The sequence below is a fragment of the Thunnus thynnus genome, chromosome 4 (genome assembly GCF_963924715.1).
Source record: "Thunnus thynnus chromosome 4, fThuThy2.1, whole genome shotgun sequence".
NCBI lineage: Eukaryota > Metazoa > Chordata > Actinopteri > Scombriformes > Scombridae > Thunnus > Thunnus thynnus.
In genome coordinates this window covers 20,159,011-20,183,249 of record NC_089520.1, presented here as the reverse complement: position 1 = coordinate 20,183,249, position 24,239 = coordinate 20,159,011, and the positions used below count along the sequence as shown (strand labels likewise).

Here is a 24,239-nt window from a genome sequence, read left to right as displayed (position 1 = left end):
AGAGGGCACTCTTGCAGCATCAATCAAGGATCTGAGTAGGAACTCTGGCTTTGGTCAGTCTTCAAGATCATATAAATGTGAATTTATTACATATGTTTCCTCTGTTGCCAATGGCTCCTCTTTGTCTGGTTTGTGTGCTTTTGGTTTTTCAGCATTTATTTAGCAGTTGTCGACTGAAATGGAGTTTTCATTTTTCATGTCAGTGGTTAATAGTGTATAGTAGTAGTATTAAGTAGAGTTGCAACGATTGATTAGCTGCCAACTACTTTGATAATTGATTAATTGTTTTGAGTCACTTTTTTTTTAAGGAAAAATGCTGAAATTCTCTGATTCGAGCTCTCATGTGAATAGAAAATACATTTGAGTAGTCGTCTTTTGGTAAACTGACATTTTTCAACATTTTATGGACCAAACAACTACTCAAATAATTGGAAAAATAATCCATAATTGAAAAATGAAGATTAAATCTACTTAAATTTTATCTGGTCAGAAATCTTGGTGTAGATTTCTATAATTGTGTGTTATGATGTGTTCACATATCTGAAAAGACACCATGAGTAAGATTTGTTTAATTTAGGATTTGAATCACAACTTAGCGGTCAAAGCATAATGAGAGAAACTGAGGTTTTGACTAAATTAATTGTAGATCCTATTAAGATAATAAATGGTGAGACTCGCTATAGTATTTAGTAAAGCAGATGGAGGCGTTTAAAATGACATTTTTAAGATTTTGTGTTCAATATCAAAACTGCATTGGGAATTTGGACAAATTTAACATACTTCAACAGTACAGCTGTAATTGGTTGATTGTAAGTTGTCCCATTTGTCACACTTTAAGGAAGTGAAGGAGACATTGAAAAAAAAAAGAACCTGTAAAGTTCATACCCCTGTCTGTCCCAGGAAATTTCCCTCCATTTCTGTCGTACAGGGTGTCCGATATGAAGTTGTTATGTAATCCGGTTGACTAAGAATTTAACCCTTTCACCAGAATAGATAAGCCATCCAAATAATGGTGTTCTTGTGCTGCTGATAAAAGTCAATGTATGTGCGCAGGATATTAAAATGTGTCTGATTTCTGTAAGAAGTCTTTAATTATTTTCAGTGTGCTAAAAGTAACACGTTATTCACCAATATTACACCATAAAGAGTGTATTTAGGACCAATTAAGGTTTTCTGGTGACACTTAATTGGAGTTTTAATTGCTCAGTGTGGTTAGAAAATGTGTTACTTCTAAGTCCACAGCTGTGGGTTTTTGCTGGTTCCCACAGACGGTTTTTATAATGGCACCCACTTTTCTCCCACTGTCCAATTGCTTTTTTCGGTCACACCCCTGACAGTCCCACGGCTCCGTGTTCACGCATCCAGTCCACGTGAAGCCGGCATAACACACAAGTCTCTCAAATCTACGCGCGCTTTTCCACGTGAATCCGAATGACATCACAGAAGCGATGACTCATGGTATCCACGGAGACGGGTCTCACACTCAAGGAACTCGCGGGAATCCACTCAGAAACCTGTGGTATTTCCACCCACTGTTATGTAACGTAACAGTTTCCCCAGAGATAAATGTATAGCCGCCCACGGAGCAGAAAGCAGGAGTAATGAGAGTCTGAAAGACACCGTGCTGCTGCATGTTGGAGCTAAATTTAGATTCAGTCAAACATAGTTCATTTGAGTTAAATATATCAAACTTAAGTCTATCTATTTAATTATGTATCTTTCTTTGTATCTATCTATCTACAGTAGTGCTTGAAAGTTTGTGAGCCCTGTAGGATTTGCTCTATTTCTGCATAAATATGATCTAAAACATGATCAGATTTTAATGCAAGTCATCAAACTAGATAAATAGACATCAATTAAACAAATGAGAAAAAAAAAAAATCTTACATTTGTTCATTTATTTATTGAGGAAAGTCATCCGATGTTACATATTTGGGTGTGGAAAAAGTATGTGAACCTCTAGGATTATTTATTCATTCGAAGGGGAAATTAGAGTCGGTTGTCTCAGTCAATGGGTTGATAATCCAATGTGAGTCTGGGAGGTCCTACCTTATTTAAAGAAGAGAAATCTGGGTCTTTTCTATCAAACTCTGAATTTCACAACACATGATTGTGGAAGTGTGTCATGGCTTGAACAAAGGAGATTTCTGAGGACCTTAGAAGAAGAGTTGCTGATACTCACCAGGCTGGAAAGGGTTACAAAACCATTTCTAAAGGGTTGGACTCCACCAGTGGACTGTCAGGCAGATCATGTACAAATAGAAGAATTCCAACACCATTGTTACCCTCCCCAGGAGTGATCGAACAACAAAGGTCACACCAAGAGCAAGGCATGTAATAGTCTGGGACGTCACAAGGGACCCCAGGATAACATCTAGGAAACTAAAGGTCTCTCGTGCAGTGGCTACAGTTAATGTTCGTGAGTCCACCATCAGGAGAACATTGAACATCAATGGTGTGCATCGCAGAGTTGCAAGGAGAAACCCACTACTCTCCAAAAAGAACATTGCTGCCGTCTACGGCTTGCTCAAGACCACGTGGATAAGCCAGAAGGCTATTGGAAAAATGTTCTGTGGATGGATGAGACCAAGATTGAACTTTTTTGGCTTGAATGAGTTATGTTTGGCAATGAGCAAACACATTCCAGCAGTTGTACCAGCAAATTCTACAGGAAGAAGTCCAAGTATCTGTCTGTGAACTGAAGCTAAACAGAAAGCGGGTCATAAAGGAAGACAACAGCCCTAAACACACAAGTCATTTTATCAAAGCAGAAGAAAGTTAATGTTTTGGAATGGCCGAGTCAAAGTCTTGACCTTAATCCTATAGAAATGCTGTGGAAGGACCTGAAGCGGGCAGGTCATGCAAGAAAACCCAACAACATCCTTGAGTTGAGACTGTTCTGTAAGGAGGATCGGGCTAAAATTCCTTCAAGCTGATGTGCAGGGCTGATAAACAGTTACTGGAAACATTTAATTAAAGTTATTGCTGCAAAAGGGGGTTACACCAGTTACTGAAAGCAAGGGTTCATATACTTTTGCATCACACAGATATGTAAGATTGGATAATTTTCCTCAACAAATAAATGAATGAAAGTTTAATGTTTTTGTCTTCTTTGTTCAATTGAGTTCCCTTTATCTAGTTTTAGGACTTCTGTGAAAATCTGGTCACCTTTTAGGTCATTTTTATGCAGAAGTAGAAAAAATTCTAAAGGTTTCACAAACTTTCAAACACCACTGTATCTATCTATCTATCTATCTATCTATCTATCTATCTATCAGCCATGATTCTCAAACTTTTGCATGTCAAGGACCCCTAAACTGACACAAATTAGACCACAGACCCCAATCTGATAAGATTTTTTAGATGTTTTATAACAGATGGTGTATGAAACCCTCAACCAAAGTCGTCATACATTCTGGCGAATGGAATTATAGTGAAAATAAATAATTTCCCTTTTTGCTGGGGACCCCATTGAACTCCCATAAAGACACCTGGGGGTCCCTGAACCCCACTTTAAGAACCACTGATCTACAGTATCTGTTTGTAAGTCAGGGAGAAGAACTAGCACTGAAATTATTAATCAATCAGTATATCAACAGAAAAAATATTAATTTAAATAATCAATTATAATTGACAAATTTTTTAAGAAGAAAATGACAAATGTTTTGATTGTTCCACCTGCTCAAATGTAGTAAATGGAAATTATTGTAAAGTGAAAATTTTTGGAGTTGGGACTGTTGGTCAGACAAAAACATTTGACTTTCGAACATCTCGACTTTGACTGATATTTTTCACCATTTTCTGACATTTTGTTGACTAAACAATTAATATCTTAAAAAATAAACCACTGATTAATTGAATGGAGAAACTAACCTGAGCTGAGCTGAGCTCTCCAAGACCCAAAACACAATGTCAATATCAACTGAAATTAAACTGAAAGGGGCATCACCAGCTCGCTTGTTTACAGCTTCTTTGTGCTTTGGCAGGACACCTGCAGTCCACGCTGTTGGCCCATAACAACCCATCCAACAACCAACCAGCTGCCTCCCGGGAATAAAAACAGAACACATTTAAAATGCAAAAACAAACTGAAAGCCATAAAAACTAACCACATTATAAAAACACAAAATGAACTAAAATGCCATAAAATATAATAAGATCACTGAGAGTAATTTTAAACAAGTGGGTTTTGAACAGTGATTTAAAAGACAAGACAGAGTTTGCAGCTCCGATCTCCTCAGGCAGGTCATTCCCAAGTGTAGGAGCCCTGACTGCAAAGGCTCTGTCCCCTTTATGTATCAGTCTGGACCTTGGAGCAACAAGAAGTGACGCAATCAATGATCTCAGGGAGCGGGAAGGGGCATATAGGGTAATAAGAGAGCTGATATATAGCTTGGAGCAAGGCCTCTCAGGGCTTTTTGAGTAATAAATAACATCTTAAAATCTATTCCTAAAAGCAACAGGTAACTGGTGAAGGGAAGCCAGGATCGGTGAAATATGATCATGCTTCCAGACAGAGTTAAAATGCTGGCTGCAGAGTTTTGGATGAGCTGGAGACAGGAGAGGGATTTTTTGCTGATGCCAGGGAACAAGGAATTACAGTAGTCCAATCGACTGGTTATGAAAGCGTGAATGACATTTTCCAGCTTTTTGGCAGAGAGAAATGGTCTAATCGTTGAAATGTTTCTGAGATGATAAAAGCAGCATTGAACCATAGAATGAACATGTTTATCTAGGGTTAAACAGGGTTTGATAAAAAAAAAAAATTTAAATGACACCAAGGTTTCTGCAATGCTGAGTTATTGAATGGGACAAAGACTGTTTGAAATTTGGTTATTTGGTTATCTGTCTTGACCTATGATTAATATCTCTGTCTAATCAGCATTTAGCTGCAGGAAATTTTGTGACATCTACATGTGGATGTCATTTAGACAATTTAGCAGGTTGACATGGTTCTGATAGTAGTTTTCAGGGTCACAGTTTAGATAGATCTGAGTAAAATGGAAACTGATATTATGTCTGCGTATGAGATAGCCTTGAGGGAACACGTAAATGGAAAAGAGGAATGGACCTAGTACGGAGTCCTGGGGCACCCTGCACTGAAAACCTCTTGTAGCTGACCTAGACTTAGTGATACCAATGCAGAAGTGTCTGTCTTTTAGGTAGGAACTATGAGGGAAAGTCAAAGGAGGAATATGGTGTTTCAACAGTAATTTTACAAATTGAGACATTTCAGATATACATCATTGATTAGGTGAGTGTCAGAAACAACTGTGTTAATCTGACATTTCAGTGTTAAGACTTGTAGACTGCTGATCAAGTGCAGCAGTTAACAGTAATATCAGCACTTTTTTGGTAAAGGTACAGCATATATATATATATATATATCCTGTAACTGTCAACATATTGTCTCTCATTATTCATGCTGTACATATAAAGTCATAGTACTGTCATATACTAGAATAATGATCATTCTGTGATTTTATTCATACTGTTTGTGCTGGGATTTGTACATTTTTATACATTAAAATGTATTCAGTTATCTGATGGCAAGGCTTATATGAATAAATATTCAGAACTTTCATCAGATTATGTACAAAACCATACATAGTCATATCCAGCTATATCACATAGTTCTTGCTGATGTTATATATATGATATACGTTTCTAGGATCATTTTGTAATTCAGATTTTTATTGCTTTTGTCTTTGGTGCATGACTGTACAACATTTGACATTGTGAGACATTCCTTGTTGCTTACAGTACATGTAGCATCAGTGGCATAAAAAAACACACACAAAAATACAAAATAAATAAATTCAAATCAGTAGTGCAAGGGCTATGCTAATACAAACATAACAAGGAAGACTATCCACCCAACAGATTGTAATATTAATTACTATCGGGAAGCAACATTCATACTACAGGTTTATCAGTCGATGTGGGATCATTAAAATGGAATCAATGTTATCATAATAATTCACTCCGATAACACAGATAATGACACATACTGTATTTATCTGCACAGTTACACATCAGTGTTGCCAATACTTTTTCATAAAGGCATCAGGCAACCTCACCTGTCCCGTAGGCAGAAGAAGTCACGTATTAAGGTTACATACATGTTACACAACCACATTTGCAGGTAAAAAAGTAGCAAAGAGCCTTGATGACCTTGCATTACTAAATAAATAGTTAACTAAATGGCTGTGCGCTCTATTTAGTGCCATCCAACTTTTCACTGTGGATGCAGAACAAAAGCTTGAATATGGTGATGCCACATAATGAACAAGACAATTCCATGGCTCTGCACTGTGCAGCTGCCTTAGAAATGAGAAATAATAAAGTGCCTACTCAGCTGTACAAATGCAGTCACACAGCTGCTGCTCAGTCACAAACAACATGCGCTTATTGTATATTTCCAGTGAGTTTAAACTTCATTAACTTCAGTACATATCACCACTGAATATAGCTCTACTGTCAATGTATACTGACTGTGAACAGCCTCAAAATCTGAGTGAGTTTCCCTGGTATCCCGTCAACCTCCTACTCAACAAAGGACTCACTGTGACGTCAGATCAGTTGGGCCTTTATGCACTGCATCCTACAGTTAGGAACTAGGTTGAAGGGCAGCGTGATAGGGCTGGGAAGCGTGAGGAGTTGTCTCTTGGCTGACTCGTTGCCGAGATAAACAAACCTGGCTTCAACAACAAGACAACTGAGTGGGTGGAACAGACGTCTGAGTACTAAACAGTACGTAACCTTTGTGAAACTCATTGAGAGACTTGTACAGGCTTGTTAAGAAACTGAATTAAAAACCCAGACAGTTATGTCATAATACCGCTTTATAAAAGGTAACTGAGCAAACTGCAGGCTAGTCTAAATTGCTCTTAAATGTTTAAATCAAAAAAGCCCAAATCTTATTTATTGTCATTATTTCTTGTAAGACTTAATATTTTTTACAAGTTAATGATTTGGCCAGTTTATTACCTCTGACTAAATTCTGAACAGTTTAAACACATTTTTAAAAAACTTTTTAAAAGAGAATAGGGACTTTTGTATGAGCGGCCCGTGCACAAATATAAATATGAGATATTGCATCAGTATTTCTATTTTTTGTTAATTTATAATTAAACTCCACTACATTCTAGAAAGAAATGATGTACCATTTACTCCACTACATTTAGAGCTTTAGTCACTTTGAAGATTAATATTTTTACATACAAAACATATTATCTAATAAAACAGGATATAATACATTGTTATAAATTCACCTACCATCAATACATAAAGTTAAAAAGAGCTCCACCTCAAACTGCTGCAACATTAAAACCCTGATTTCACATGAATGCATCAGTAATGATAATCCAATAATACTTTACTTACTATTTTATTATTGAATAATTATTACAGATGAATTACATGTAAGCAGCATTTTGATTTTGTAGTTGGAGCTACTTTAACTACTTTATAGGCCTACCAATGAGTAGTTTAATCTATAAGAATGCAACATATTTTATGAGATAATCTTATGTTTTGTATATGAAATATACATGTAAAGTGACTATTGATAACTATAGCTGTCAGATAAATGCAGTGGAGTAGACGTGTGAAGTAGCATAAAATGAAAAATCCTATAGTAAAGTTAAAAAATTTACTTTAAGTACAATACTTGAGTAAATAAAAATGTGCCTGCGTTCTCGAAACCTTGCATAAACCTTGCATTCTTTTTACCTAAAACTTCATTTATTTACAACAAAGAGGTACAACAGTTGTTTTACAACAGTAAAAAATAAAAACTTTGCGCAAGCCAGAGAAATCTTTTAAATACATTTAAGTCCACTCATTGTAAGTTCTTTTAGAGTTCAAATAAATCAGTGGTTCTCAAACGTTTTCATGTCAAAGATCCCTAAACTGACACAAATAAGACCAGGGTCCCCCATCTGATAAGATTTTTGCTTTTAGATGTTTTATTACAGAAAGTGTATGAAACCTATGACCAAAATAGTCATACATTCTGTCATTGTGTTACTTATGGATGGAATTATAGTAAAAATAAATTTCTCCTTTTTTCTGGAGACCCCCTGAAAGCCTCTCAAGGACCCCTGGGTCTCCCCGGACCCCACTTTGAGAACCACTGAAATAAATGAGTAGTATCATCCTTGGGTAAAAGAATGCATTGGGATGCCAATTTTTTTTTCCTAGGATGGGGAATTCATGACCTGCCGTACTCTGCCTCTGATTGGCTAGTACTCATTGCCTTCGTTGGTTGGGTTGGTAAGGGTAGTCACGAGGAGTGTGATTGGTCAGTGATATGGTAAGAACATCAGGATCAGCCAATCAGACACAGAGTAGGGTGGGTCATGACTTCGCCGTCCTAGAAAAGTATGGCATCCGGGATACAAGTATAAGTCAAACCGAAGACGGACTGGGGTGGGCTATACATTCCGAGCTGGAAACTTTTCACGTGCGCTCGTGTGTTTACTGGGTCAAATCCACGTGTGTGAGCGAGCAGACCCCGCCTCTGCACGGGAGGAAGATCCCCGCCCACGAGTTCATAAAAGTTTAGCCTGACAGTGTCTGTGAGAATACTTGGAGAAATAATCAAGTGAGTCGTGTTTGTCGCATTATTCCAGTGGCTCGAAGGACGAAGGCTGTTTTTACATTGGAGCTGGTGTGAAATCTGAAGTGAAAGAGCAACAAGGAGGCAAAAACAGACCGCTTTCATTCAAAAAGTTTGAAATAAGGAGGATTTTTTCTTTCGTATTGGAGTGGACTACAGTTGACTGAAAATGTAAGTAAAACTAATATTTTAAAGACATGTTTGCATTTGCTGAGTTATTGTAGTGTTTTTATTGTTTGTAAACAACCATAAACAGCTTTTTCAAGTTATGTCTAATAGCTTGTAATATATATCATCATATTATTAGTATTCAGGATGTGTTTTCTTTAATTTATTCTCCATTATAGCCTACAAATGACTTGTTTAAGTAACTTTCAGCTTCAACCACCCAAATGACCCGAAATCATACAACACTGCGGGTTATACGTATCAACTTTCGAGTTTTCACTTTGTCATTCAAATTATCTTCCAAACTCACACAGACTTCATGTCAGTTATTTTTATGTGTGTGTGTTGTATGGTGACAGAGAGGGGGGTCGGCCAAGCTCCAGTGACAGCCTAGTTTGCACTTGACTAGCCGACACGAGCTTTGGGCTCACGTGGAGTGTAGTAAACTGGGCAGGGTCTCCGCTGGCAGTTCTCCGCCCGGAGCCCGAGCCTCAGCCGGTGCCTCAGCCGCACATGTTCTCCCGCTCCCGCCACAGCCTTGAATCACTCCTCCCCGCCCCGCCCGGCTTTCTTCCGTCACATCCCGTGAGGTGGAGAAAGTAAAAGAGAAGGGAGGGAGGGTGTGAGGGGGTCATGTTGTGAGTCAGCAGTGTCCCCCACACCTACGCACCCCCACACCCCCCCAAAAATTTAAACTTTCTACTCCACTTCATCCAGCAGAATTGATTAAATTTTTGATCCAATTTTATCAGATTCTTCGCAAATGAAGGAGCCTCACCTGACCTTAGGTTCACAGTTATGTAACAGTGGGTGGGGAGGTGACGATGAACTCAGCAAAAAGAGAAATGGTCTTCTATAAAATTAAAGATTTTCTTATGCTGATTATATTGATTACTTCCCCCCCCCCCCCCCCCTAAAATATCCCGAAGTTTCTCAAGGGGTCCCAGATGTTCCCCAGACCCCATTTAGTAAACTGGTGGCAGAACCTCAGTCAGAGTAGTGTTTGACTTTGATTTTTGACTGTGAAAAGTCATTTGAAATGAACAAATATTAAATACTACACTTCTTCCATGTATTCCTTCCTGTAATAAATAGTAATAACAGCATACAAATAATATAAAAACGCTACTTGTGCCATTTTTAGACAGCAATAAATAATGATTAACAGATAAAAGACGAATTGGTGAACTGAAAGCTTGATTTTGACATCAGTGTAATTCTGAAATGAGAAAAATATCTGCTCCAATCATAATACAACTTGTTCACATTTAGTCTTATCATTGAAAAAATGTTTTTGAAAGAAGAATCTCATATTTGTTGCCACTTCCGAGACAAAACTGCTGAACTGTGTTGCAGTAAGTTGCAGTTTATAGGTAGTTTATTTATTTTAAGTGTGTTGAGCTGAAAACGAATGGACTGACTATTCTGGAAAAATGCCACATTACATGACCTCAGACTAGCCGGCTTCGCTCTGCTCTTTGGCCAAGTCACATGATTCAACAAGACCTGTTGGACCAGATTCTCATTCAGATTTTTCTATTTTTAAAAACAAATTGGCAGAGATCCTTTTGGAGATTACAGTAAAACCACGTTTTACTGTCAAAAGGTTTGTGTGTCTGACTGTTAATGCGGCTGATAAATTAACAGCTTGTTGTTATTTGTACATTTTAGTGTTTGCTGACAGAATTGCTTTGCATTTTCTGTCAGCTCAGCTTTAGTTTAAAACCAGAACAGTTTCAGTACTCACAGTAGATGAATATTCATCTATTTAATCAGCAATATCAAACTTCATTAGTGTCTCTAATATTATTACGACTCTAATTACAATGACCTCTCCTGTCCTGCAGTGCTTTAGCAGGATAATTAGGCAGGGCTGGTACAGCTTTCTCTTGATTGTTCCCTGAAATGGGAATCCTGCCCAGCCCTTCCCGGATGACCATAATGACTTATTATTCCCCAGAGAGACAGCTGATTCCTTCCTGTAGCTTTTACAGTAAAGTGCTTTGCCCTAACACACATAGTTCAGTATCCTAATGTGATCATGGTGAAAGATTTAATTACTAAAAATCCTCCTCCAGTCAGATCCTCATCAATGAACTGCTCCGAACAGTATGAGCTGCATGATTGTCTGTAGATGGTCTGACGGGGCCACCTGCTGGCGACTCTGTGTACTGGCAGTGGTCACAACTGGTGCCGAGGACTTGTCCTTACATGTCTGTCTGAGTTATGTCCAGGCATGTACCAGTAGGAGGGCTCAGTGAGTCACTGGCTGCTCTCTGTCTTATAAAAAGCTCCCCAGTGACATCAGTCTGAGATGCTCTGTAATGCTCACTGAGGGAGCTTTAACTGCTTAGAACAATGGTAAGGCTTTTTTCTACTTTAAAAGTTTGAGGCGTTAATTAATTTATGTTAAATGTTTCGAGTTTTGAGTTTGGTAAGGAGTTGTAGCATTGATTGGAGTGCATATTTTTGCAACTAACATGTTTTTTTGTCAGCTTTTTCCTCAAATAACCTCTGTTCCTTCCTCTTCATTTGTGTCTTTACAGTGTAGAACGATGGCTACTCACAAGCGGATCCTGAGCACCATGGGGAATGGCCCCACACGGCGAAACCTGTTCGGCCCTGTCGACAGAGAGCAGCTGCAGGTGGAGTACCAGGCTGCGCTGCGCAAAGACCTGGAGGAGGCTTCGCTACGCTGGGGCTTCGACTTTGTCTCGGATAAGCCTCTGGAGAGCAGCGATTTCCAATGGGAGGGCATCCCGGGTACCAAGGTGCCACTGCTCTACCGATCCTGTATGCTCGGTCTGGGAAAGGCGGAAGGTCAGAGGGCAGCAGAGGTGAAGGTTTCCCCTAAAGCAGCAAAAGTGGGGCCATCACAGAACGAGAAGGAGAACATCCCACTCAGCCCAGAAAGACGTGTACTCAAGCTGGAAAACCTGGAGAAAACACCTGAGAAAAGGGAGAACACAGGACTCAAGAGGAAACAGACAAACATTACAGGTACATATACAGATGTTCTAATTATGAATAAGTAGAGCTGTGGTTTCACTTGGATCTGCTTGCTAAATATCCTCTTCTGTATCCCTACAGATTTCTATCAGGCTAAAAGAAGAGTAGTGGGGATGCCACGCAAATCCGGCGAGTGATTTCCGGTGCAGTTTGCTGAAAAAGTGCCAACCACGCAAACAGTACAACGCTCAGGAAATACAACGTTCTGCACAGACTCTGCACAGTCACTCACCAGGAGGTCAAAAACAGAAGGGGACCTCCAGCTACACACAGGCATCATTACTATAAGGTTAATTAGGGTACTGTATTCACTCTGAGGGGGTTGGTGTTTTCCCACGTGGTAAGAAGGGGGACATCCGAGCAGAGAAGATTAACGGTAATCTCTCGAATCAGTGGATTTATACTCATTTGGATCAAGGGGATGCCAAAGTGTCGACTAACATTTCCTACTGTACATTCCACAGTGCTGAAAACGCGGTCACGTCCCTGCGTCTGGACATCTCCGCTTTGTAGAGACTCTGTGCCTCTTGCAGTGCCGAGATACCACGGACAAACACATTACTGTATACACTTGAAACACATGATGTGTCGGTTTAAAATCGTTCTGTTTTACAGGGAAATCAAGGAATGCCTGTGAGAAAATGAGAGAAAATGGTAGAGAATGGATGAAGCCCTTTGGCTCCTTTTGTTGAATCCACTGTTGTGGTTTTTTTTTTTTACAGCGTTTTTTCTTTATGTGTATCATGTGGGCAAGGAGTCATCTTTAAGTGTTTTGGGTTTTTTTTACAAGCACTTCCTGTCCAAAGTGTATTTTACTTTATATATCCTGATGTACAATCATGTTCTATCTACCAACATGTGCTCATATGAAAATGCTTGAAGAGTTCTGACATCCTGTACATGCAGTTGCTTTGCTTAGATTATAAAAGACAGAAGTGCCATCATGTCCTCTTCCAGCCCTCCCATCGACTGCATTTTGATTGATTTTCAAAGCAGATCTCCACAAGTGCCCTGTCCAAACTCTGACATGTGTACAGCACCAGATTGTAGGTTAGGAGTGTAGCACAAGGTCTTTGAAACACTTAAAAAAAACACTTATATTTAGATTTTTATATCAGAGATTTATCTATAGAGTTTAATACAGCACTGTTAAGTAGCATTACCATAAAAACACTGCAGTATTGCACATACAAATGATAGGTGGTGTACTCTGAACACCCAGTATCAAGAGCCTTTTACGGCACTTGTTTCGGTATTTTGAAGCTCCATAAAAGACAATCGGTCAAAAGTGTTCTCAAAAGTAAATGTATTAAGCTAAAGCAAAGTGCTTTATTCTTTTCTATTTGAAAGCATTAGTGCAATTTAATAGAAAATGTGTTATTATCTGCCTCAAAGCAAATTATATGTTTCTTCATGACACTTATTTATGTCTATGTAGGCAAATCCTGCTGCTATGGGTAATCTGCATGGGTGTCGAACAAGGTCACTGTAATGCTAATCCTTATGATCTGACATGCGAAGCTAAGATGATGACAGCATTACCCCAAACGATGAATGAATGCACTTCTGTTTATAGATGCTTGTGCACAGGTGCGTCATGTTGTTTTATGTCAGAAACTACAAATGAAAAAATCTATCCTTATTTATTGTGAGATACTACGCCTTATGTTAATTTAGTTTTTGTTGTTTAATTATTATGAGAATTCCAATAAAAAGATTAAAAGAAAGTTTCCTGTGAAAGTTTTGGTTCATTTTTTGATCACTCTTGTCATGCAAGTGAGCGTGTGTGTGTTTGTGAGAGAGAAAGAATGATGAATGAACTGACAAAAAGTATGTGAAACAGTCATAAAGAGTAAATTTTGCTGTTCATTACAAAACAATAGCACCTTTTCACAGGCTGAAGGTCTCGTATATGAGAATATAAACCTGTACTAGTTGTTTAGTGTTGGAAGAAGTATTCTATACAACATCAAAATATACTATCTATATATACTACATCATACAGGTTGAATGGGGCCGCTGTCAGCGTTGTATTGTTATTTATTATATTACTGTATTGTTACTGATGCACTAACATGTAAGCAGCATTTTGATCTTGTAGTTAGATCTTATGCCCTTGTCTACTTCCAGTTGTTTCCTACTTTAATTTATAAAAATAGAAACTACTGGAGAATTTGTTCCACAGCGCTTTTGAGTCACTGTCCTCTAATGCTTGATTGTTTTGCCTCACTTGTAAATCCCTTTGGATTAAAGCGCCTGCCAAATGACAAAATGTGGATGCAAATCTATAAAAAGGCATGACATTTCTAAATTCATTAAAAGAAATGTAAAAACCTTTTGAAAAACTTAATCTGAACAGTATCTGTAGCATAAATGTGGAGTAAAAAGTACATGATTTGCTTCTGAAATGAAAGAAATGAGTAGAAATACAAAGTGGCATAAAATAAAAGTAGTCAAATAAAATACAAGTACATACTTCAGTAAACTGGCAGTAGTGAGGTTACACCTGGCCGGCAGCCAGTCAACAGATGCCAGAGTAACGTGACACCTACTTATTTTCAGCCAGCTGCATTCAGGACCAGTTGTAATCAAGACACAGAGGATTATGACGTGACGCAAATCGGTAGTTTTGGCCTTGGAATTGGGTCAGTAGTAACACCTAAAATCCCACAAGTAGACTGGTTGGACTCTGGATGCTGGTGGGTCATAAACTCGAAGGACTCCACATGAAATATTTCTTCATGTTGTGTCAGAGTTCAGTGGAGAGTGGAAAGCTTTATACTTCCTGGACTTGACCCTTTGACCACCTGACAATCCTGTATGTGTGCCCATTGTGTGAACATCAATTAACTCTGTACCACTTGTGCTTTGTATACTAAGTATACTTGTACTAAGTGTGTGTTCGCTGGGCAACACCCAGGTGTGAGTGTGTGGTTTTGTGTAACATTCCTTCTGTCTGGGCTTAGCTGTGAAGAACGACCGAAATGTTCAAACCACAGAGAGCTTGTTTGAAGAAAATGAAGGGAAACAGGAGTGTGGCATAAAAGAAATTCCAGGTTATCAAGTGAACAGTTAAAATGGATTAATAAATATGGGCTAAAATATTATGAAAAGATACGATGCATGGTATATTTTTGTAGTAATTATTAGAAGCTTTTTTATCCCTAAACATCCACTTGAGCTGTGGTGAAAAGTAGCTAAGTACAATTACATTTACAAGTACAACTTTGCTGATTAAGATCTTTCATACAAAACCAATCAGCTTCCATGTTATAGATTAAACTACCCAACAATACATGAAGAAGTTAAAATGAGCTCCATTTCCAACAGTAAAATGCTTCTTGTACATTCATACCTCATTAAAAAGTACAACTGAATCACTTCATAAAACCTATTTGTGTAGTAGTGGCTATGTAGTGACTTGTAGGAATTGTGCTGTGAATGTATAGTTTATGCATAACTCAAGATATACCAGTAGAGTTCTGTAGCAAAACAATATTTCCAGTAGTAATCAAGCAGAGAGTTTTGCTACTTGGTGTTAGTAGTGAATAAGTTTGTGTAAGTTTGCTTGTATAGTGAATATGTAGTCACAACACTACAACAAGACTATGTTTTAAGTAGTAATCTTTATTATTAGGTTGTTTATGTAGTTAGTTACTAGTCATAAACTCTGACAAGTTTTATTTCTAGAAGCTATATAAACATTTTGGAGAAAACATGGTAATCATGTTCATTGTTCAATAATTACAAAATACAGACAATCAGACACTTTAAAATGTAACTTTTTTTTTTATAGCCAAAGCAAAAGTATCTCATTTCGGACATGCTTATCATAATATTTGTGCCAATGAGAGAGAATAACTGCATCATTAATAATAAAGTGTTACATAGTATAACAATATAGAAATAGATAGAGCATATCAAGTCAAGTATATTTTATTTATATAGTGCCAAATCACAACAGAAGTCATCTCATGACACTTTTCATATAAAGCAGGTCTAGACTGTACTCTTTAATTTACAGAAACCGGAAAAACTCTGCTTTAACGGAAAGAAACCTCGAGCAGAACCAGGCTCTAGATGGGCGGCCATTAGCCTGGACTGATTGGGTTGAGAGAGAAAGAGAGAGACAGCGATGCACAGCAACAACAATAACAACAATAACAAATATAATAATAGAAATATGACTAATAATAATAATTAATGTGTCTAAATAGCAAGTACTTTTACTTTTATTACTTTACTTTAAGTACATTCTTCATGATTATACTGCTGTATTTTCACTTAAGCATGATATTGCAAAATTTGCACTGCTGAATTGATACTTTTACTTAAGTAAAACATTTCAATACTTCCACCGATACACTTAAGTGACTGGAATTTGATTTTTTATGCCACACCCTCCCATGGAAGCCATATTTTTTCATCTTTTCAGTTTATTTGAGGTTTGCCTTTACTTAGATGATGACAGCTTGTTTTCATGTCTGTCTGGTGGGTATCCCTCCACACACACACACACACACTAACATGCACAAGTCAGCTCAAACTGAGATCTGAAGCTTTCAAATAGCCCTAATTTGCTCAATCAGGCTTCTGTTGTTGTGATACCACACTCATCCTTTCTTTGTGAGGAGCAGCGAAGGGAAATGAAGAGAGTGAGTCAGTGTTCAGACAAGACACTGTGTATTTTGGCAGCACATCACTGCAGCCCCACATCAGCGCACACTGAGTATATGTGTTTGTATTGAGGGGTTTAGGGGGGGATGAAGAGGGGGCCCTAGCTGCCAAAGGCCCCTTCTGTGTCCCCCTCCCTCCCTCTCTGCTCTGGCCTCAACAGCACAGAGGCACCTGCACGCCTGCGCTAAACTCTCCCATGCCTCCCTCCCCCCCCCCTCCCGCCCATTTCCCTCCATCATCTGTCCCTTAGCTCCCACATCCATTATAGGGCAGGACAGCTAGCGTTTGCATTTAGACTGAGAGAGAGAGAGAGGTAGGGGAGTGAAAGAGAGGGAGGCGGAGGGAGCATATGACACAAAGGAGAGAGAGAGAGAGAGAAAGAGAGAGAGGGAGTGGGAGGCTGCAGATATCGATGGTATTAACAATGGAGCATTAGGATCCGGTGAGGTGATAGTCAGCCAGACAACGGCTGAGGGTAAAGATATTTGAGGAGGGGGGCTCCTCCTCGGTGTGCACAGGGGGGAGGAGGGAGGAGGAGGAGGTGGAGGAGGATGGGCCTCGAACACAGACTTGCAATGGCACTGCAAAAATTGGATTAAAGCAGTATGGTAACGTTTCTAATTTAATTTATCGCTGTGCTGGCTTGTGTCTCATCCTCATGTGTCCGCATCCTCGCTTGTTGACATCCATCGACCATGTCTCTCATGTGTGTGTGTGTGTGTGTGTGTCTCCCGCCGAGTGAGCGGCACAGACGTATATCCTGCGTGTGTGTGTGTGTGTGTGTGTGTGTGTGTGTGTCCTCTCGTTTCTGTGCCATACACATCTGTCACCTCCATCTTCATCACAGCCCTGCTTCTCCTCCGACGTCCAGAAGCCTTTATTCATCACCCTGTGCTTTTGTTTTTTAAAGGCATCCTTTAAATTGGAGCATCAGCCATTGCTGTGTTGTCTCTGTTGTGTTTTCATCCCTTCACTTACGAGACATCGCTTGTAGCTGCTGCATAAGCATCTCTGACAATATCAGGGGACGATTAACCACCAGGGACTACAGTCATCTGTTTTTTTTCATTTTCAATTACGATACGATTGTAACCTACTTTATTAAAAAAAAAAAAAAACACCGCCTGGTTTGCTTCGCTCTGGCTGATTCATATGATGGCACAGGGAGCTACAGTATGCGCTCATCCTATCACACTGTCACGCAAATAAATACTAATAAATCCCTGCGCCGTCCCGTCCAGAGAAATTAGAACAGCGCTATGAGATGTTTGGTGTCATGTGTCCGCCTGAGCTCATGTTTGCAGGGTCTGATTACAGTGTTTTGACGTCAGGCAGAGGGGTCATTAACAAACCCGCCATCTGCCAACCAAGCTAGACATATAAAATGTAGTACTGACCAGGGGATCCCCTCATGCGTCAATATGTCAGCAGAGGGCTCATTGTTTAAAGGGATTACAACCTGGTGTTTTTCTAACAGCTACAAACTGATCCAGATGATATAAGAATTTATTTCTATCTTTACATGATGAACATTTACACAAAATATCATCATCATCATCATCATCATCATCATCTACATTGTCATAAAGATGCTTTAAAATAATTAGTTTGTGGTGAAGATGAGTGTCTGAGGCTCTGCTGAGCAGGAAGCAGCATAATTATGTATCATCTAATTAATGCATGATGGCCTTTCTGTGTACTCTCTGATTCCTCCACCAAATCAATTATAGGCATTACCACTAGCAGAGGAAAGTAACTAACTGCAAGTTATTTTTATGTGCTCTTTTTCCTTAATGTAATCAGTAATTCTACTTTAGCTTGAGAGGATATTTGGCTAATTCTTTATGTCAACTTTATGTTATCTTCCAAAAAAACCTCTTTCTTCTGAGTTCTGAGAATATAATTTTTGGAGGTTTTGTGTTGAGTTTATCAACATTTTCCTTGAAAACACTGTGTCAATTTATTATTGGAATCTTTAATCTTCATATATATTGAATTGTATGTTTGTCTGTGGACACATTTCTCATTTTTGCATATTCACCTGGCCTGCTGTGCTCTGATCAAAAGGCTCTCTGGGTTACATTAGCAGGTGAATGAAACAAAATAATTGGAAGTGTACCAACTGAACTCTTTATCAACAGTATTTTCCCTGTAATTAGTTCTAAATCATCAAGTTTTTTTAAAGGAAACTTCTTGAATTTTTTTAAAAGAAAATGTGGACTCTTAAAATAAAGTAATACTGATATTTGACATATCACCTAACTATTTTTAAAAAGCCTAAAATTACAGAGGCGCCGCCAGATGCAAGACAGGCCACCAGATGGATATTCTGTCTAAATTTGAGATTAACTTCTTTTCCCACATAACCCAATCTGTGAGGAAAGGAGGTTTTAGGAAGAAAAGCCAAATAATTACCGTCAGTTATATTCAGGACGCCACACTGGCCCTTTCACTGTGCCAGAATAATCTTCAAAAGAGCTTCCTTTGTAGTTTTACTTGAGTAGATTTCAATACAAGCAGTGTGTCTTCTATTTGAGTAATTCATGTTAACAGTACTTCATCTGGAGTAGCTGCCGTACTCTTTCCATCCCTGATAACCTCCTCCTGCCCTCTCGTCCCCTCAGCTGGACAAGAGCGAGGTGTCAACTCTAGGCGTACCCTCCACCACCAGCCATGGAGGTTCTGACAGTAACATCAGTGCGGATGGAGCCGGGACAGTGTCTGGGGTCATGGCCGGGGGTGCTGAGGGTTCAGTGGCTGGCGAGCCGCAGCGGACGCGTGCTGCTCTGGAGCACCTGCAGCAGAAGATCCTGAAGGTCACCGAGCAGATTCGCGTGGAGCAGGAGGCCCGCGACGACAACGTTGCCGAGTACCTGAAGTTGGCCCACAACGCAGACAAACAGCAGGCGTCCAGGATCAAGCAGGTGTTTGAGAAGAAGAACCAGAAGTCAGCGCAGACCATCGCACACTTGCACAAAAAATTGGAGCACTATCACAAGAAGCTAAAGGAGATAGAACAGGTAAGTGTGTACATGCAGTTAGTTTCCATATAACCCTGGTGATACCTTTATGTGGAGCTGTTTTTGTACTGTGACTGTTTTGAATAATTATCTCATGACTGACTCAAAGAAGTGCTCTATCGTTGTGAGGACAGACCAAATATAGACTGATGATTCTCATCTCCTGACACTTATTTAAACCAATGCATCATCCCGTGTCTCACCTAACTCTCTACAGGACCTGCTTTCCTCATCTATCTTCCTAAAGTTCTCTCCCGTAAACCTAATCACCTCTCTCCTACCTTTGAGATCCTCCACTTCTCTGCTTCCTCATTTCTCTTCCCTCTCTACAGAATGGACCGGCCCGGCAGCCTAAGGATGTCCTGCGGGACATGCAGCAAGGATTAAAAGACGTAGGGGCGAATGTTCGTGCTGGGATAAGTGGTTTTGGAGGTGGAGTAGTTGAAGGGGTCAAAGGTGGAGTGTCTGCCCTCACCCACACTGCCGTGGTCTCCAAGCCGAGAGAGTTTGCCAGTCTTATCAGGAACAAGTTTGGCAGCGCAGATAACATCGCTCACCTAAAGGACACGCTCGAGGACGGAGTCGGGGGCCACTCTGACGACACCCCCACGCCCCGTGCCCTGAGTGGAAGTGCCACACTGGTCTCAAGCCCCAAGTACGGCAGTGACGACGAGTGCTCAAGCGCCACGTCCGGCTCCGGAGCAGGTAGTAACTCTGGTGGTGCCGGAGTAGGAGGAGGAGGGGGGATGTTAGGGCCAACAATGGGGAGTCCCAGACTGGACGGGCACCACCACCACCACCATCATGTGCATAGCTCCTGGGACTCTCTACTTGAGGGCCTACAGGAGATCAAGGCCAGCCAGGCGCACATGGAGGACGCTATCGAGGACATGAAGGGTCAGCTGCAGAGCGACTACTCCTACATGTCACAGTGCCTGCAAGAGGAAAGATACAGGTACGGATCCCCCCCAAAAAACAGTTACAAGCTATTCAAAGCATCTATGTACAGTATCATCCTCACAATGTAGTTCACTTAAAGGGTAAGGACGTTTTTGTTACTGTCAACAAATCCAAAGAAACCAATCCAAAACTGACAATACTGTAGTCTGTCTCTCAATACTTTCCGCCTTCAGGACCCTATTCATGGCTTTAAGACCCAAGCTCATTTGCTCCTACTGAAGATTTTTAAAAACTAGTCACCAATATATACTTTTAAAAAAGCAATATAATTTCCTAAAACACCTGGGCACTGCAGTTTTAAGAAAATTTTATTTGGAACAGGATCAGATCTCAATGCGTCCCCAATGCGTCTTGGGTGCATTCACACCTGTACTTAGAGCTGTTCACTTGTGATCGGATCACTTGAGACGCATGTTAATGCCAGGTGTAAACAGGGCCTTAGTCATGAATTTAGTGCACTAGTGAGTATTTACGGTATCAGGACGGTATATGTGCCAACGACTCAAAATACACAATAATGCTCATGCTCATTGTAATGAAGGAACGTGTTTTTAATTGTTTTTGGACAATAATAAAAGTCCATCTATGGACATTATGTAAAAGTTGAAGTTTTATTTCTCTGCGATCCTTTGCATTTTAAAATTTTAAGGATCTTTGTGTGTGTTTGGTTTTGTATATTCAGGTATGAACGACTTGAAGAGCAGCTGAATGACTTAACAGAGCTGCACCAGAATGAGATGACCAACCTTAAACAGGAACTTGCCAGCATGGAGGAAAAAGTGGCGTACCAGTCCTATGAGAGGGCAAGAGACATTCAGGTAAAAAAACCCTAAAAAACTCCAATATTACTGGAGTCATTAAAGCCCCTGAAAACTTGAATTCATATCTGATTTGTTTTCTCTATGATATTTAATATTCAGACTAAATAAAAAAAAAACATCTTTAGGTATTATTTGTCAAGAGTTTAATGCTTAAAAACTCAGCTGGATTGTGTAGGTGTGGTTTAATGAGGTTTGATCCTGATTGGTGCATGGAAGTATGTGACATCACAGTTTTCCAACAGAGCCCCGCCCACTTCGAACCACTGAGAGGAGCACAGACAAAAACACAAATACAAAGACACAATATCTCTCATGTGAAATAACCAAAACTGTCTTAACTTTGAAAGAAAATAGCACATTCATGTTGGACCCCATCACTCACAGTAAGAGGTTGATCAAGAAAATAAAATTTCAGGGTCTTTAATTGAAGCTATTGTGGAAATAAATCAGCATGTGTGGTCACTCTTTGTGTCCGGGTCTCTGGGTTTGTGTAAATACAGGAGGCTGTGGAGTCTTGCCTGACCCGCATCACCAAGCTGGAGCTGCAGCAGCAACAGCAACAGGTGGTCCAGCTGGAGGGGGTGGAGAACGCCAACGCTCGAGCTCTGCTGGGGAAACTCATCAACGTCATCCTGGGGCTCATGGCCGTGCTGCTGGTCTTCGTCTCCACCCTGGCCAACTTCATCACCCCGCTGATGAAGACCCGAGCCCGGGTCGCCGCCACCGTCCTGCTGACCTTGCTGCTGTTCATCCTGTGGAAGCAGTGGGACTTTGTGGAGCCGTGGCTGCTGCCCAGCTGAGCTCCCTGAGAGACTCCAGAGGGACCAGAGCAGAGAATCAGAAGCTGGATTCACCACTAAGGATTCAGACTGAAATAGAACGAGAGCCACTGCACTTTTTCTAGGCTGGCAGAGGACTACACACGGCACTTTTGCTTGAGGAGCGGACAGGAGCGTTGAAAGGCGTTTACAGATGACAAAGAACTGAAATTTCTCTGCTTGCCAAGTGACAAATGACATCATCTCATCGGTGTTGATGACCAATCATTGATCGCATTGCTGTCACCAAAAACTTTCTTGCAAGAAATCTTTCGGATCGTCTTTTTCTAATTATTTATGATACATGAATTACAAGGACCAGAGCAACTTATAAAGACTGTAAAAATGCTGATCATGTTCGCTGTAACCTTCATGTTGAAGCTATAATACATTTGAGAGGAAAAAGTTTTTTTTTTTCATGAATGTTATGTGCTCATGCATGTCCTCATATGTGCACTGAGATGCATCTAGCTGGCATGAGTTAACATTTCATTAATGACAAACTGAATCTTCTATAACTGCCATTTTGTTGTCAGAAACACAGTGCAGATATGTTCGTTGTATCTCAACTCGGTGTCATTCCTGGTTTGTCTCACAATCTCCTCTGGTGTTGAAGCTGTGACAGTTTTAGACACGTTTTTCTTTCTGTTTTTTTCTTTTTTAAGTCGAATGAACTCTTTTCAAAAGTTAAAATTCATCATAATAATTCAACAATGTAAAATCTGTTCTGTCCATAAATGCTATTTCATAAGCACTATTGTAGAACTGCTACTACCCACAGTGTCAAATTAACTGGCATGTCAAATTGTATCAAAGTTTATATCCAGTTTGCAAAAAATAATTATTGCTGTTTTATTAAACAATGTAAGAAATAAATGATTTCTTATATTAGGCTGATTTTGAATATATGCTTATCTTTCTTTACTGAGACAGAACTTTCTGATTGAAATGTTTTTAGACTGAGATGACTGCATCTTAAAACTTAAAACTGTAAATAATGGCGCCACTTTTTTAATAAGGCACCCTTTATAAAGGGTCTATAAGTTGTAATTACTGGCTGTATTAATAGTTAATAAATAGTTTACCAAAGCTATGGTAAGTTATAAGACATTAATAAGGGATCTGATCCAAAATCCCAACATTTATTTCACAACCTGGTGACCCAAATTTTTCTTTTATTAATGTTTTATTATTACTCTAGAAAATATTAGTAAATGATTTATTAGTATTAATAAAGCAAATGGTAGACCTGATTAAACCCTTTACAAGGAGTTCCTTACTAGAGAGCGGTACTGAAATAATAATAATAGTTTAAAAGCTGAAACTTTTTACAGCTTCACTTCTTACGATAAAATGATAATAACTGAAAATTGAACACGTTTAATATGTTCAAGTAATATCATCAACATGAATCTGCATGACTTTACAGCTGCTCTTTGAAATAGAAACACATTAATCTTTAAGTGCAATTGATCATATTTAATTGCAAATTACATAAAAGCACATTTATAATGACAAGTTTATTATTGTGTTTCATCTGGTTTTGCCTTAGATTTCTGCTGGCAAAAGGCCAATCTTTAAGTTTTTAGTCTTGACAGAACTTTTAGCTGAGAACACAATGCTGCTTTTGTGCTTATACAGTTTAATTGTTCTTATGTAACGTTTGCTGAACAGTGGCCACTGCAGCTAGAAACGATGATATGGGATCATGCTAAATGCCAATCGCTAAAATGCTAAACTATTATAACAGTAGCAAAGAAAGTCAGCAACTGACTTTATTATACAGCAGTAATTACCTCACATTTGCTAATTAGCCACCATAAGCTACCAAGTAAGTGTATTGAATCGAACAATGGTGCATTTAACTGCATATGAAGATGACTTTCAATTTGTAAATGGAGGAATGTGTTTACACAGTCTCACTTTAAAGATAATAGCAGTCCCATAATTTACCAACAGAAGTAATTAATAAAATCTTAAAAGCAATACTTTGTGGTTTATGTCACACTCTCCATCTGTTGTTGCTTTATATGTTTTCAATCAAATGCATTCAGGACTGTTAGACGAAGAGATTTACAGTATATATATAAAAAAAAAAACTCATCATGGTACATCAATGAAAAATGGGAATGGAGGACCAGTT

At 39.3% G+C, this 24,239-nt stretch overlaps 2 protein-coding genes across 3 annotated transcripts; both read left to right on the top strand.

Annotated features, from left to right (window-relative positions):
* The first annotated feature begins 8,431 nt into the window (after positions 1–8,431).
* On the top strand, positions 8,432–13,527 carry cdkn1a (cyclin dependent kinase inhibitor 1A). 2 transcript variants are annotated; one of them, XM_067587359.1, is made up of 3 exons: positions 8,432–8,794; positions 11,338–11,791; positions 11,882–13,527. In XM_067587359.1, the coding sequence occupies exons 2-3, from the start codon at positions 11,347–11,349 to the stop codon at positions 11,935–11,937; spliced, it is 501 nt and encodes a 166-aa protein (XP_067443460.1). In that variant the 5' UTR covers positions 8,432–8,794; positions 11,338–11,346; the 3' UTR covers positions 11,938–13,527. The 2 variants fall into 2 exon arrangements, with proteins under 2 accessions (XP_067443460.1, XP_067443459.1); XM_067587358.1 differs by lacking the exon at positions 8,432–8,794 and adding an exon at positions 10,648–11,152.
* A 3,234-nt stretch (positions 13,528–16,761) lies between these two features.
* On the top strand, positions 16,762–24,049 carry tmcc2 (transmembrane and coiled-coil domain family 2). Its single transcript, XM_067587349.1, has 5 exons — positions 16,762–17,085; positions 19,102–19,497; positions 19,830–20,452; positions 21,140–21,275; positions 21,779–24,049. The coding sequence occupies exons 1-5, from the start codon at positions 17,083–17,085 to the stop codon at positions 22,076–22,078; spliced, it is 1,458 nt and encodes a 485-aa protein (XP_067443450.1). The 5' UTR covers positions 16,762–17,082; the 3' UTR covers positions 22,079–24,049.
* Positions 24,050–24,239: the final 190 nt, after the last annotated feature.